Source organism: Ascidia mentula, chromosome 1 (genome assembly GCF_947561715.1).
Source record: "Ascidia mentula chromosome 1, kaAscMent1.1, whole genome shotgun sequence".
Classification (NCBI taxonomy): domain Eukaryota; kingdom Metazoa; phylum Chordata; class Ascidiacea; order Phlebobranchia; family Ascidiidae; genus Ascidia; species Ascidia mentula.
In genome coordinates, this window is record NC_138566.1 from 20,514,406 (window position 1) to 20,531,391 (window position 16,986).

At 41.5% G+C, this 16,986-nt stretch overlaps 1 protein-coding gene across 1 annotated transcript; it reads left to right on the forward strand.

Moving 5' to 3' along the window:
• Nucleotides 1-810: 810 nt before the first annotated feature.
• Nucleotides 811-9,476, forward strand: LOC145902433 (netrin-4-like). Its single transcript, XM_082990397.1, has 12 exons — nt 811-1,147; nt 1,785-2,191; nt 2,321-2,440; nt 3,964-4,269; nt 5,608-5,734; nt 5,788-5,976; nt 6,164-6,357; nt 6,665-6,747; nt 6,810-6,922; nt 7,270-7,338; nt 7,840-8,010; nt 8,591-9,476. The coding sequence occupies exons 1-12, from the start codon at nt 1,111-1,113 to the stop codon at nt 8,758-8,760; spliced, it is 1,986 nt and encodes a 661-aa protein (XP_082846523.1). The 5' UTR covers nt 811-1,110; the 3' UTR covers nt 8,761-9,476.
• Nucleotides 9,477-16,986: the final 7,510 nt, after the last annotated feature.

Consider the following 16,986-nt stretch of genomic DNA (forward strand, 5'->3'; position numbering starts at 1 on the left):
ATAATCAATCAAAGAATTCATAAATAAAATGTGCTGTGATGTTTTAGTGAAAAGACCCCTAACATCTATCGACACGTTACACGTACACCTTTTGCAAACGGCTATCTATCTAATACACCTTATTATTTAAACCCATTGGGTATGGTGCAATGTCCAAATTGGCCTGCTTTACATTTAAATGTCCTGAACAAATTGCAAGCACCAAAAAGCAAAATAAACACCTTCTCCCAGTAGTCGGAAGTCAATAATCGGCAACATAACTCCCTCGTAAATTTAGGAATATTTAATCGGATGATTTATCTGTAAAATTTCGTTAATGCGGTAAATTCCCGACAAGTTCTACATTGCAGCTTATAAAAATTTAGAAGTCAACTTTTTAATGTAGTGAGCAGTGCTAATAAAATTTTAAACTGTCCTAACCTCGATAACAGTCCGATAACAAGAAATTAATATCAGCGCTGTGGCGTACAAGAAAACAAACAAACGAGTGCTTTGTTTTGCGCACCAACATCTGTTTTTGAACTGACTGGTGGTTAACAATTATTTGGTTAGAAAATTAACTAGACGATTAACAAGTGTGTACTGATGGATGGATTTTTGTATTTTGTGTTTGACTATATCGAAGTACAGTGTATCCGGTAGTCTGTAAGCCGACTGTTTTTCCGCAATGTGCCGGTAAAGAGCTATTTGTAAATGAAGTTTTGTCTCGGTCATGTTGTCAACAGTCTCCATTTCTTTGTCAAGAACAACGATATAGTATCATTGCAAGGAGCAAGTGAGTTAAGCTGCGTTGAAGATTTTGAGGTCGTCAAAAAATATAGTGTCAGCTTATCAGAAGTGTTTTTCGCTTGCCTTGAGTTTTTTACGTGTGTCATGTCAGATTTCTGCGGGTTAGATTTTCATATGAGGTCAAGAAAAAAAATAGGTCATTTCAGATTTTTGCGGGTTAACATTTTGCCGACGTGATTCCTAAACATTGCTTACGTTCTTTTGACATAAAAAAATTATCATTGTAATAACTTGTAGGCAGCTCTTTAGTGTTTGTTGCACTAATATGATGTGACCTGTAATCTTATTTGCCATTTCAAGCACAAGGACAAACAAATCAGGATGCATGTTTACTGCAACATTGTTCGTTGGATACGTGGTAAGGCACGGAGAGATGTCAAAACTAGAATTAAAATGACTGTTAGGTGGTAACACAGTGTTCTGTTAACCCGTGTGTTGATTCCGCAATCACGGTTCGGTGAGGCACAAATTCCGATGTCACGCGCCTGCGAGCAACAGCGGCAAACAAACCCTCATTAGGCTTTTCGCACCTACGCGCTCACAAACCCCAAATTGCCACATGGTCGCGCGTCAACGCCCGGACCCACAAATCCGCACATGTGGGGTTGAGTGAGCTGTTAACCCCAGATTGACCCCAATGCTAGGGTACCCCGACAAGTTCTCTGCTGAGTAAGTCTTCATAAAAACAAGGTGATGGGCGTCCGCAGAGGACAAAGGGCGCTTTGTTGGTGCAGCAAACCTGAAAGACGGTGTTTTGTTACGTAATGCCGAACGCTAGTGAACTGCGAATATTGCCGAGGATATTGAAAATTCGCGAGGCGTTTATGCGTTAGCGTAGACTTCCTGAAGCTGTTGCGTCAAACACAAACAGATCAACACATGGGGCATTTTTGTATAAACAATGTACAAATAAAACACATACAAAATATACAGTATTGTGTCGCTTTGTTTACATTAACCCAGTCTAATTATACTTCGCGTTTAAATTATTACAGTTTATTTCCTGATGTCTATTGCGGCTTCGCAACAATGCGGAAGATATAGTTGTCATGGTGATGTCGGAAATTTGGCGGCCGGCCGTCAAATCCTGGCGAGCAGCACTTGCGGACAATCTGCAAGCGAAATTTTCTGCGAGCCCAAGGTGGATAACTGCTCGGCACCGCGATGTAGGCGATGTAAGGCCGGCGTAAGAGGACACGAGCACCCGGGCTCGTTTATGACCGATTCCACGTTTTTGCACTCGCACACGTGGTGGCAGGCAGCATCACGACAGGATGACGTAACACTCAATTTTAATCTTGAAACAACATTTTATTTCACTCACATGATCATGCTATTCCGAGGACCACGTCCAGGAGCAATGACACTGGAAAAGTCTTCTGATTTTGGAATCACCTGGCAGGTGCAAAATTACTTCAATAATCTTGATTAAAATAATGATGCTGTTGGTAGAATGACCAGGTTTGGTTGTAAAATTCCAGCAATGTAGTTACGTGATTAAGGATTTGATCATCTACTATGCTATTTCAAGGTTTACCAACACTATGCCCGAAACTGCATGGAAGTGTTTGGAATTGAAGACGATACGGATGTGAAAGGTTCCTCATGCACCTCCAGGTATTCGGACCCGTTGCCTTGCACCAAAGGAGAGGTAAATGAATTCTCCCAAGAAATTTTATTGCTGTCAAATCAGGGGTCACCAAACTGTGCAAGGAGATAGTTTAGTTAAAATAAATCATACAAGAAGCGGTTTTGCGCACGTGATCATCACTGCACAAACATATATATGGCCTATGGGGAAACAAGTTTGGTGCACTCACCAGCGATTTTTGCCAAATTTGTCAATATTTACGTGATCAGCACTTATGCACTAAGCCACAGTTGCCAAAACATCTTATCACGGTATCGCGTGTAGCGCGGTTACACATGTTGGTATTATCATAAACATTGTGCGCAAAGCTCTGTTACAGCCGTTTTGTCAAAAAGTCACATTCCAGCAAAACTGTGCGTACAGGCCTACACCTATAATGTTTAATACATAGGTAAAAATCCATCGAAGGTAGAGGTTTTAGTTTTTGTACGTCAAAACCTTGTTCGACGTGTACTGCGTATTATGTACACTAGCCACTGTCTGTAGTTCTTTCTCGACATTTTTTTATAACGTAGATTATGAAAAGTGCGTTGGCACAAGCCAGACCACTGGCGCGTCTGTATGCCGCCCAGATTAATATGTCTGATTTTCACATGTATAACAGTTGCAATCAAACAAGAACTTTAATTATGACTTTGGTGAATTTTGTACCTCTTCTTGTGGAATTGACAGCTTTGAATACAACACAAAGTTTTGTGTACCCACATAAACCGGCCTCAAATCACGGCATAGCAAAGTATGAGTTTTGAGACGATTCTGCATATTTGGAAGTTTGAAATGTGAGCCGAACGACGCATGGTTACATTCGGAATGTAACAACGATTTAAACAGAAAAAAGACACAGTGAAGTCTTTTTGCGTCCGAGAGCGTTCGTCACAACACGTTGCAAACATCACATTCTGATGGCTCGTGCGTCGAGTTCCTTCTTTGGTCTTGTTTTGGCCAAATCGCGTCGTTCCCCACTTTTAAGGGGCCTCGGATTCCTTGAGTTGCGCGGCTTCACACAAAGGTTGTCTTTGTGTCCCGCGCCTACGTTGAATGTCTATGGCACCTTGGCCAATCTTCGATTTGCGCTTTTTCACTTAGCGCTTTTACTTCTTTGACTGACATTCTCGCTATATGTTTGTGACTCCTGCGAGATGAATATGGGAAACAGCTGGCATATTTCTTTGCAGAAACTTAGTAATTTGAAACAGAAAGAAATTAGGTTGGTCAGTCATGCACTTTTATAGATATAGGTGTTTGGACCATTATAGTTCTACATGGCACAGATCAACACAACGAATCGTTCATGCGATTGACTGATTGATAACTCACACCTATTTCAACATAACGTCTTATCTCATCTCAAAGTCCTTGACAACGTTTTTTTCCCAATAAGTTTAGCGATATATCCCTAACCCTCCTTTGTGTAGGGCGATATTGTCTCGTCGTGTAAGCGATCAGCTGCGACTGCGAACCATCCATCACCGATATCCAACCGGCAGTTAGATACGTCATTAATGCTCGTTTTATTCTCACAGGTTACTTATCGCGTCTTAAATCCGCTTTCGCCAATTGAAAATCCGTACAGTGAACACGCACGCCATCTACTCAAGATCACCAACCTCCGAATTCGGATGTGGCTTCCACAGTCTTGTCCTCTTTGCTTAAATGCTACCGCAAATTCCTTGCGAAGAGAGGTGCAAGATTTCGACAGACTTATACATGCGCCATTCGCCATTTACGATTTGATTATTCGTGGAACTTGCTTCTGCAACGGTCATGCTGATACGTGTGTGCCTCTATATAGTGACGGCAGTGATCCTGATGATCACGAGCAAGACGTGGTGAGTTTATAATATTGTCTTTCGTTATGTACACTGATAGTAAATACACTAAACAGGTTTGTACATTATTGCACATTCCGTAACAACTCTTTTGGTATTGAACGACGTGAACATTTGATTTTAATTTTACCACCACCCGTGCCGCGAGAGTCCTCGCCGATACATGACGTATATAAATAGTATCCTTGTTATCTCACTTTGGAACAATGGACCTCATTTTGTTTTAAAATACCTGTCACATCTCTCGTCTATCGCCCAATCTACCTTATCGCAAGATAATCTGCGCCCCGCCACATTACTCCCATAGGTAGCTACATCATGACGTCATAATTATTTATTAGAGTTTATCGGCCGAGTGACGTGATTGACAGTCCTCGCTTTGCTTCAAAGTCATCTGTTTATTTGTTCGTGCGGTCTAATGGGATTTGCTCTAAGTCACGCCTCTATTTCATATCGGAGCTCATGACAGAAGGCACGTGAACACAAAACGTGGAATGTTCGGACAATATAAGACCTGACGTCTTCAATGCTCAACTGGGGCGTAAAAATATTTACCTTGGACTGATCGATATCATTGCATTACCCCTTTTAGTTCGTACTCCTGAGCACACCACGGTATTATCGGTGTCAACAATCATGTATCGCTTGTGTGTTTGATGTCCCCATACAAGGAAGTCACAAGTCAGCTGGTTTCGTTTTAGGACTTTAAATAGTACAATAATACTAAAAGAACCCTCGTGGTTTCTGTATGCCGGTTATCGTCTTCTATTACTTTTAAATTTGTTGCCCTGACATCGGGCACGGACGAGTTCGCCTGAAAGTTTATTGATGTAAAGCATCCGCGACGCGAACATTTGAGGTTGGATTACACCAATTTTGCCAAACCCTTAAGCTCTATATCCTTTGTTGTCAAGAACAAGACCAGGAGAAAATAGACGTAACTGTTGCATTAATCATCACATTGTCATGTTTTGGATCAAATGTTGTTTCAAAATAAACTGGGAAAGATGGACCTAATTGTAAATTTGCCACAATAGTTTTGCGCCAAAATAGTTTTACAGTCAGATCACCTCCTGTTTAGTACGATAAATGTAAAGAAAATATCTAAAAGTTCATGTCCTCTTTTGATGTTATCTTATTGTTTTTTTAAGTTTCTTTAAATACCACTCTGGTATCCGCCAATCGCACTAACAAAGTTGTTTTTTGTTGGTTGTTTCGTCAAATGAACGTATTCCTTATGTTACCTCTATACCTTTGTTATATGTACCACTCATATACCACAGGAAACATTTCGATTAAAAGTTATACAGATAGAAATTTAAGAAGTCAAGTTTGCAGGTTCACGGAAAATGTATCTGTGAGCACAATACCGCCGGTGTACACTGCGATAAATGCATGCCACTTTACAACGACGCTCCGTGGATGCCAGGAAATGGAGAGACGGGAGCAGCGAATCCTTGCAAACGTAAGTTCATTATTTCATGATGTTACGAATAGCGTTGACAAACCTGATTTTAGGATGCAGCTGCCACGGACACTCGAGCAAATGTACTTTTGATCACGATGTTTGGCTGACCAGCTTTAACATGAGTGGGGGAGTTTGCCAGGCATGTCAGCATAACACGGCGGGAAGGCATTGCGACGGATGTAAAGTCGGGTTTTTTAGAAGGTGGGCTTCGATGCTTTCCGATCAGGATGTGTGCGAAGGTTGGTGTTTGGCGCGTGGTTCGTTCACAAAAATAACTGGAAAAGTTTACAATATATTTCTGTGTTAACAATTTCAAATACAATGATCTTGGTTTCGTAATCAATGCTTAACATTTGTTATATTTTAATACCTGCAGCGTTTACGCTGGATAACATTCAGTTAGTAACAGCGAACATCATATTGCAGAATGTTTATGCGACGAGACTGGCACATATGGCGACGTGGATCCGACGACAGGCAGACTTCCCTGCGACTATCACACAGGACAGTGCCAATGCAAGCCAGGAGTGGGTGGGAGAAGATGCGGAAGCTGCTTAGATGGTTACTGGGGCTTCGGCCCTTTCGGGTGCAAAGAGTGCTTCTGCGATCGATGTGACTCGGTGAGTGTTTCTAAAGATGTGCTAACCCCTTTGTCCGTGTAACGCTAAATGCCAACCATTCTATGAGGCTACTTTTACTCGTTAATGTCGCGTGTGCTTTGTGATGAAATTGTGTGAAACCAGCCGCTCCTTAATTTGTGTTGGACCGCGATCCGGATCGAGGTTTGATTCACTCCTGTTGTTTGAGCGGCATATTGTAAGTCGCGCACGTCTGTCAAGAGCTACGAACGAAAAACACTGCTATCACTCTCTAATAATGCTGCGCTTCACGGGTGAACGACCTTTTCAATGACCTTCTATCTTCCAGAAATCGGGTGCCTGTCAGTTTCGGTTTGTAACGGATGATGTGTTCCCATCGTACAACTACCCGCACTTGGACGAGTTTGACAGGTGACGTGTAGTTATAATATTTTGTGTGATTGTGTGGCTGAAAAACCTTGTGCGGAATGCAGGGAGGATCGAATGGCTCCTAGCTACCGGGAAGACGTAGTGATACTACGTGGGCGCTATGAGGAGGAAAACTACGCACAAGCTCATTCATCGGCTCACAGCAGTAGAAATAAACGTATGTCGATATAAATTAAATTAACACCAATAAAAAGTTAGAAAAACTTCAAAATGTATCCCCTTAAATTTTTGGTTGTTTTACATAATATTTAAAAACGCAATTAACTATTCGTCGTTGACTCGTGAAATATTCTAGTGAATTTGAAATTAATGCCCAGGCAATGCTGCCACAAACCGCACAATACTTTGGACAGAAATTCGCGAACCTCTCACTTGTGACTTGTGAAGAGCGCAGGAGATGGGGACGGGCGACAAACGCTTTGTGCGCAACCGCAAGACATTTGGAAAGCGCCATTAAACACATCTTGTGCATCGCATTTATGTCACCAGGACTTTCTTGTGTAGATTCTTGCGACTGTAAACAGCGGGAGATCGACGACATGGAAAGCTTCTGCAAGCGCAAATACGATTACGGTAAGTCACCGTTATTTGTGGTGTACCGGCAATTTCACGGCCGCGGTTTAAGGGATTTCGAGTTGATCCCTCTCAGGCGAAACCGCGCGAGTCTTTTTACATCGTTCTGGTTCCACTTTGAAGGATCGACAGGCGCTTACGTCATGCGGCTGTTAGCCGAGTCTGTAAATATTGCCTTGCGGCTCGGGAAGTTTTTCCTGTTGTTTTCGACCAGCGAGAGCAAACACTCTCGCATTCCCCTGAAACTGCGGCCACGACGAACCTAGTTGGTTCCAAAACAATTACTTGTAGGCACCTAGGTCAAATATTTTACGACATGAAAGAAGCACAGCCATATATCTACAAACGTGTTTTTAGGTTTATAATCAGCCACATGTTGTGTGTTTACTTGATCGTGTTTTTTAGTTGTTGGCAATGTTTTGGGTCTCATATTTTGTACTACAGTTTGATGTCAGTGTAATTGCATTGAATTTATTAAACACGTCGGTTGGTGTTGTTTAGCTGTGCGAGTGCGTATCAAGAGCGCACATGACATGGCTTCTTACACAATTCTTCCTGTCGCGGTCAGACGAGTTATAAAGCACAACAGCGTGAAAATACGCCGGGGAAAAGACAACCTTTATCCAGAATCGTGGACCATTATGGGATGCACCTGTCCAGTACTTAAACCCAGTAAGTTCTGTCGTATACTTTATTGGTAAAGACTATTTATTTCAGCAAATGCATATCTTTATGCGTCGCTCCCAAGGCGGTTTCTCTCAGCCCCCTCAACATGGAATAACTTTCCATTTCCGTTCGTCCGCCAAAACAGTGCACTGTAATTTGTCCAGAAACGCAATCTCTAAACATCTGCGCATCTTTCATGCGTTGAAAATTCCAACGATTTCAAGTGGGGTTATGTCAATATGGGGCGTTTCTCAAACAGCGATACCTCTTTTGCGACCATTGAATGACGACAGTCAATAACAACTTGTTTACCAGGTCGCGTAAGGCTATATATAATTAAGAATTGCACTAAAATGTCAGTTATTCCGCGTTCGCAAAAGCAGGATTGATTTAAATCCATCCGTTGAAGCAAATGTTGTACTTTTGTTTTCATTAATCGTATTTTAGGACATTTAGTCGGTGTTTTGATCAAGTGCAAGTCATTTTCGTGTTGGTGTAAGGGTGCGATACGCCCGCGCTGTGGCCGACCCAAAAATACATCATGGATAATGTTCATTGTTTTTTTACATGATGATTTGTTGCGCAGACCACGAATACCTGGTACTTGGTCATGAAGATCCAGTCAACGATCGTCTAATGGTAAACGTGGAGAGTGTCGTCAGAGAGTGGTACACAAGCGGCAAACATATGCTGCGCAACGTCAAGCGGCTCTTCCGAAAGTGTTCGCAAGTTTCCAACAAGATCGATAAACTGTAGGTTTTCCTGTGGAAGCCTAAGATACCCCGACCAACTATGTTAAAAACTCACAATTTTCACGTGCCGCCCGACGCGAATTAGGCCGCGCGAGACTGTTACAGACCATTTGGCAATGACGAACGCGGTAAAATATTGCTCATGTTTAACATTCCTTCGCCACGGTCGCACGCTGCGTTTATAACCCACAAAGCGAACTCCCACAGCATTGACAAACACTTGCCTATGACGTCAATCTTAACATTCACGCCCCACACGTCAATATAACTGGAGCGACAAAAGATTTTTTTCTGTCGTCCCAATAATCCCCTTGTCTTGTAGAAAGTGTACGTGTGGGAATATTTTTCATGCGCTAATGTGAGGTTTGACTTTTTACCTATTAGAATCATAAATCTGATGTTCCATAAAGTTCATTTGGTGGAATTTAACACTCCTTGGTTGCAACGACCCATAGTTGGCCATGCAGTGTACGTTTACTTGCATGTTGGTAATTCACTGCAGTATTTACTTTCCTTTTCCTCTACCTTCCTATTGTGATTGCTTTCTCCTTCCGTGTTTTTTGTTTTTTTGCGGAAAAACATTTTTCAGTTTCAGCGACGTGAATGATCATGCAACGATTATACACAATATCGATGGATAAATACGTACGAAATATTTTCGGTTACAGACATATTGAAAAAAAGAGTGATATAAAAGCAATAAAATGATAGGTGTCGCTATTGTTTAATGTCCAAAAGCAGTGTAAAACATACCGCAGTTCGCCTAATAGTTTTTTGTATCGTTGGAAAATTCTGCGTAGGCTGAACCGCTTTTTCGACCATTATAATCCCGTGGTTTGTCAAACCAGTCGTTGAGCTCTTGTCGAAGATTGTAAGCTGGAAACGGTGAACAATAATAAGTTCATCAAGCAGACAACAGTTTTAAACACACAGAGATAGTTACCCTCGGTGTCAGACACAACAGTGCGCAGATCTTCTTCGTGTGGTTTATCGTCGATCGTATATATTTGATTTTCCACATTTGAAGGATGCATCGTTGCCACCTCGTGGTAGGTTTGCTCCGCGTTTTGGAAACAAATTGTTTCGGGATTCTTTGCATGTTGACTCACATAACTTCCAGTTTCTTGCCCTGTGTGTCGAGATTTAAATGAATTGTTTGCGATAACACCCAAAATAACCTAAACTTACCCTCTCCTAATTGTTTTTTAGGTTTCTTGTAATTGCTTTTGCTGTTCATACGAATTACGTATGTTTCTTCGGTATCTTTGTTGAGATCCGTGTGCTCATAGGAGTGATCAGTGTACTTTGTATGGGGTGTCATGGTTCGGATTAGATAATCTTTTTGACTCTCCGCGTAAGCCCGGTCCAGTTCTTCCGCGTCTTGGAGAACAAAACGAGTGTGATATGTGGGCTGTTGTGCGGGTTGGTTTAAATTTTTTCTGTTTGGATGATATTGACTTCGGCGAGCGTCGCGGGCAGTAATTGGTTGATTTGTGCCCATTTCCATCGGTGACCAACCCGAATGCACGTTGCTACTTTTTCCTCTGTAGTCAAAGTGCGTGGATCGATGACCGTCGGCCGATGAGCGGATTGGATTTATTGGTCCGCCTTGAGGGATCAGCTTCGGCGCTCTAATCGATTCGTTTAAGGACACACCACGATCTCCAGATTCAGTGCTGACTATATGAGTGACATCATCGACTATGACGTAATTCCTTTGACTAATCGGGGCAATAAATTCGCTCGACTCGTTGAGGTTAACGACACTGGCTTTGTGTGATGTGACAACAGGCAAATTGTCGGAATCTTTGCTTGTTTGTCGGTGAGAAGTGGTGCTTAACCTTAAATCAGGGTAAGATTAGTATGTCTGTAAAAGACGGTTGTCCTAAAGTTAAAACAAATGAGAAATAGTTGGAAGTTTCTTGATGCTAATTTTAAGACAATGGTCAAACTTGTTAGGACTATCATTACTGCTGATATACTTCCTTTTTTTTGTATTACAACCATTATGCTTACATATATTCTTGTCTTGAAGCTGGTGTAGATACTGTAGCTTGGTGAAGAGTATTGTTGGAAGAATGTGTTGTCGGTCGAGTTTGTCTTCCAAGTTCCAAGTACTGAAAACATAGATAAGTGTCGTATATAAATTGTACATAGAACGATGTGTAATACTTCGTACCAACAAATGTGTAATGCGTTGAGTCATTACTTACTCTGAGTCTCATATCCAACTCCTTTTCTTCTTGATCAAGATCTTCCATGGTTTGATGCAACCTGCTTGGGCCGCGGCTCGGCATTTCTGTCTGAAAATCTATAACGCCAAATAATTTGTTAAGTCAGTTTCTCTGCATCAAAGTCTAGTTTTTTCAACAACTTTTGCATACGTTTTGTACCTCTGTTGTAGTTGATGCGACTTCGACTGGACGACAGAGTGTTAAATCGCTTATTATTGTTGTATCTCCACCGAAATTCATCTTCTGCCGGCGGTTGTGGAAGTGTGCGTTTTGATGGAGATCGATGTGCGTCGACACTTCCCTCCATGCTAATTTCCGAAGCTGCTGTGCCATCCATTGAGGACAGAGTGTAACTGCTTCCTACAATTACATAAAAGTGTACCCTTTGTTCAAGTTAACCACACAATTGTTACAAATCATTAGCTTACCATCGATCGATCTTCCGATTTGATTTTCCTCAAACTGGGATGGGGAAACATAAGAAGAAACAACAACTTGATGCTTCAAAGGTTGGCGACTACCTTGACCTCCTATGTAGGTTTGGTTGATGGGCCCGGTTACATACTGACCCGCTTCTGTCGATTCTTGGAACGCATCCCTGTTCATTGTCGGTGTTATCGTTTGCACGGGTTGATGATACGCTTGGCGCGTATTTATTGGAATTTGTTCTTGTCGAGTAACCCCTGGGACTGAGGCAGATCTTTTCAAGTTAAAATTGTTGTTCGGAAGAATGGTCAGTGTTTCTCTTCCCGGTGTATTTGCTGAAATCAAAAGCGTACAAGACGGCGATACATTGGAAACAAACAATATTGTACGCAAAACGTACAAATAACTTACAATTGTCAAAGTCGTTTCCTTCCACTTGGGCTCTTCGAATTGATATTTCCGGGGCTATTTCCAATTCTGCGTTTTCTGGCATGTAGATTTCGTTTAAACATTCCTGGTAACTTTCTTCGCAATACTCATCCCTTGCCATGTGGTGTCCTGAGCTGTCCAACGGCACATGTTCACTTTCGCCTCTGTAACGCCGAGGTATTTCCATCGGCCTCCGATAAACGTGTCTCCGCTGTGGTTCGCGCCATTCATATTCGTGATCTAACGGAAAGCTGGAATAATGCGGTAAATCATGGCGAACAGGGTTTGCAGCGCGATGGACCCGTGGGTAAGCGTCTCGGAAACAAGCATTTCGGTGGTGTGCTGCAGCATACGGCCGCTCGAGAACCTTTCTTGGCGAGTAATGTGGGTTTTCGCCATATGCGTCTGATATTCCACCCGAATGTGTGTTGTGAGGGTGATATTCCGAAAAACCAGTTTGTATGTAATAATCATCAGGTAAAGAACACTGTTGGTATGGCTTTTGTCGACCATCTTGCATTCTTGTAGTGATGTTGTCCTGTGTTCCTACGCAGGCGTGAGTTGTATTTCGTTTTGTGTTGGGCGATGGGATGCTACTTTCCCTGTAGGTTCGACATTCCAAAACACGATCTTTCAGTAGGATAATGGGCTCGCCAGTGAGTGATGTTTCCGTCGAAACATCTTTCATTCTTACTACTGAAGATTCGCGCACAGTCGTGATTTCGGAATTGTTTGCATTGTAATTTTGGTTAGATTGTTTGGCTGTCGAATTCGTTGAATTTCCGAGCCCCTGAACATTTTTTAGAGCCTCGATAAGAGCAGTGAGTTGGCAGAGGTCAACAGACGGAAAAAACGGAAATCCCGATGTCGGTTCATCGGGAGTCACTTGGGTGGAAGAACTGACGGAATGACATTTCTTGTTCTGATTTGTTTGCAAGGATTTGGGGGGGTCAAGCTTTACTCCATCGTCACGATTAACCACTCTCGTTTCAAACTCTTCTGTAGATGAGTTTGACAATACACCACATGAGACGCATCGCACCATGTTGCTGTAACCCCGATTGCTGTAGTACATGTCGTTTTGCGTTTGTGCCATTGTTTTATCCTTTGCCGGACTGACGCTGACTACTAAATCCTTTCTTTCTGTGCAAGTCGATTTGGAGTTCGGTGATGGTAAAGACGAACAAGTGCCACGAGTTGGAGATATTGGCAAGCGCGATGTCGGATCTGTTTGAGACGCCCCATCACTTTGACATATCAGGGGTTCTGACATGCGTCTAACGTGATCTTTCAGTGTTCCGTCACTGTCTTTTCCATCATTTGCTGCATTAGGTGGCGACAAAGAAACGGACCTGGCAATAGACGATTCATCATCTGCCGTTTTTTTGCTGAAAGAAAATCGCGATGTCAGTTTGTCAATTCTTGCAGAACCGGATTTTCGGTTGCGCGGAGTTTCGGTGGCGCGTTTGAGGAGATCTTCAAAACTATCTGTTGATGTCGTACGTCTGAAGAACATTTTTGACGAAGGTGAAGCGATAGGTGCAGTTTTAGCCGAATCATATTCTTCCATCTCTTCGGGGTAAATTGGAACAGAGCTCGTTGCAAACTTAAGTAACTCTTTTTCGTCGTCGTCGATATCTTCCTCGTCGCTCTCGCTTCCACTGTCACTGTCGAAATACCCAGCTTTGTGAACTGCCCAAACTTTGTTGGTGGAAGAAGCTTGTGTGTCGCCAGACTCTATCGATGAAATGATTTCTTTCGAATTTCCAGATGTCACGAGTGGAGATATTGGCAACTTTGATGAGGTTGACGGTTGCAAAACCTTTGATCCGAACTTGTTCACGAACACGGATGACTGGACTGGCGAAACAGCTCTATTTGTCGGATTGTGGCGTCCTTCAATTGTAGTAAGTTTGCTATCACCTTTTTGTACTTGATCTAATCCAGAAAATGTTGATTCCTTCTTGAAACTTTCTTCGTTTAGTTTGTGCGATTCATTTTCACTTGGCACTTGTTCTTCTGCAGTGATTTTAATACAAGGAATTGAATTTGTTTTCCTTTTTGCTGGAACAGGCTTCGCTAATTGTGCTGAACCTGAAACTGACTGTAGAGGTGCTAAAGGTTGATTTTGAATTTTCTTTGCTGATTTATTAGCGACGCTTTCGGAATCTGCAGTGGGTTTTTGAAAATCTTCCTGGTAAATTTCTTTAGACGCTGCTTTATCACCTTCATCCCTAAAGTCATGATGCAATAACGCGTCGGTGGTGGTTGTTTTTTGGTCGAGACCTTTGCTTTCTGATAAGTTGTTTGTTGTGCTCCTTAGTATTAATTCGTGATTTTGTTGGTTTGTTATTGCCAGCACATTTTCTTTTTGAATCGCAGATCGACGTGGGGGACTTGTCTCATCAACTCGTTTGTGTAGATTTTGGTTCTCAAAAAGTGAAATAGTATTTTTCACAAGAGTGCTTTTTGAGTTTTCGTTTGGCATCGCATGTTCTTGCTCCACATCACATTCTGGTTTTGTTTCTAAAAACGTTTAGATAAAAAAAATGCACTTGGAAATACTTGATTATGAAGGAAAGCAAAGTTTACCGATTGGGTGTAGATTGTCTTCCTTCAATTGGCCCGAAACTTCGTTGGTAGTTTGGTCTACTTTTTCGTTCAATGTCATAGATGAGAGGTCATGATAAAGTGATACCCGTTTGAGACCTACATTCAAACACAAAAAAATCCAGCGTTAAAATTGAAAAAAATGGAAAAAAAATCTATAAGTCTCTCACAAATATTGAAACAAGCCGCAATTGGGCAATGTGAGACAAAGCTTTAGTTGATGTGTACCACTGAAAGGGTGGTAAAGCTACAAGATGTTAACAAGCATACGTAAGTATTGAACGCAAAACCTATGACTTCATGAATACCACACAGTCACCTTTGTCGAACTACCTTCATATAAAACACTAACACATGAAGCGAAATGCCAGGGAAAAACAAATACAACAATGACAATTTGCAAATTGTGTTGCTCCAAGTAAAATGACAAGACTGATTGGTTTTATCTAAGAAACGTTTTAATCGATCCATCCACAGGAGAGGTGCTTGTTGGTTTCATTTTAGCATACCTGACTACGGATATTTTCGTTCTTACCGTTGACTATTTTTTTTGGTTTTGATGCTTATTGAATGTAATGTGTTTTTGATTTTTAATGTATATATTCTTGTTTCAAATTTGTTGTTTTTAGAATTCTGATGATGTCCCGAGGACGAAATATACATGTTTTTAAAGTTAAGTGTCTTGAATGATTTTTGCTTAGTTTAAAGTCCTCGAAATCACTCGATCTAAACCTACACACGTTAACGACTTGTTACATTCGAATCACAAATAAGTTAATGAAATACTTTTTTTAATGTTTGTGCGATAACATACCGCTCGTGTATTGCATCAAAGTGTCTTGCTCGTCTTGCAAAAACTGATCAAAGTCTCCTTCTGTGTCGTTCTCGTAATTCATATAGTCATAATTGATTTCGTCACTGGCACCATTGGCAGTTCGCAATTCGCAAACTCCTATCGCCGTGCGAAGATCACTTGGTTTTGCGAAACCTGAAAATCAGGGCGTTAGGCTTGTGCGTATAATACAGAAAAAAACCTTGCCAGTAATTGGTCACGTGATGAGCGCGTCCTCTTCATGTATTATTTGTGTGGGTCTGGCAAGACCAAATCCGCGGGCTATGCATTATTTACAGTGGTTGGGTAAAAAGCAAAGTGGTAGCCAAATAGGATCAACGACGAAGCACCCATCAGCGTGATACGCCCCATCAACGTGGTTTTTAAAACGTTCGTTTCGCTCTCACCATTATATTAACAAGGTTGTTTTCGTTTAATAATATCAATACGCAAGTGTTTAGTTCAACAGTAATTGAAAGAATTTGCAGCAATTTAAATACGAACTATAGCTAAATCAACTAACAATTCTGTAGTAAAACAAAATACAATATTTTTAGCAGATATATGACATTGTTGGATGACGTGAGAGCCTTGATATCTGAGGTCAAACAAAACCTTAGAATGTTTAAAATGTCTCTTTTTACCTGAAGGCAAGTTGTTTTGGTCGCAATCTGACGAGGTTACAAAAAACAAGGTGTCGTTATCGTCCAGTTCATCCACGCTCCATTCCGCCGGTCCTTCGCTTTCCGCCAGACTGCTGCAGATGGATGTGGTATTTGGCATGGAACGCACACTTTCGTCGATCGATGATCGTCTGGCGACGTACGCCGATGGCACTGCGCACAAGCAAATGCATTAGATCAATAGGCATTTTTGTTTATCGATCGACCCAAGACAAATCCAAAAGGAGCCCTTTTTCTGAGATTGTCTCGACTAATGAGTAAACTCACTATAACCCCGAGGCTGATGTTACATCATGCGGACGTCGGACATTTTAATTACATTTGGTAATTCCTCACCGTTTTCCTTCGCCAACGGATGGTTGCTAGGAGCAGAGCACCCAAAATTTCCTTCTTCTCGATCCTGTCGAAAAAAAATATACAAAAAAATTCGACCTAAATAAACACAATATTTGTATGGGTTCAGAAAAGAAGTTTTTATTTGCTTCTTACCGTGCTGTGCATTTCCGAAATTCCGTTGTTTTGCGTTTTATAATTTTTTTCACAGACTTTCGATAACACTTGTGGGCTTTTGTTTGCATTTTCGGTTTGATGAACGCTAAGGATTTTTGAGGTATCATCATTTTGCGCCTTTTCCGCGTCATGTGCATTATTATCTTTTGTCGTTTTTTGAAAGATGCTTTGGTTGCTTGAATCGCGAGACATGTTTTCGTTCTTGTATTTTCCTTCATTCTCGTTCGTGTCAGTGTTGCATTCGGTTGTAACAACAATTGGTTCAATTTTTACGCTTTCTTCCATTGCCGATTCAGGCTTATTCTTGTCAACAGATTTTGTTTTGCATAAAAAGTTTTGTTTTGTATCATGGACTTTTGAGTCATGGGTGACCCGCTCGGCTATAAGAACTGGCGCTACTTTTTCCAACGTTTTCGGGTCTTTAGCTTTGTTTTGGGCATTAACTTGATTAAGTTGGAATAATTGTAAGTTTTTGCCGCCTTCCTCTCTTTTGATTTGCTTTGCAT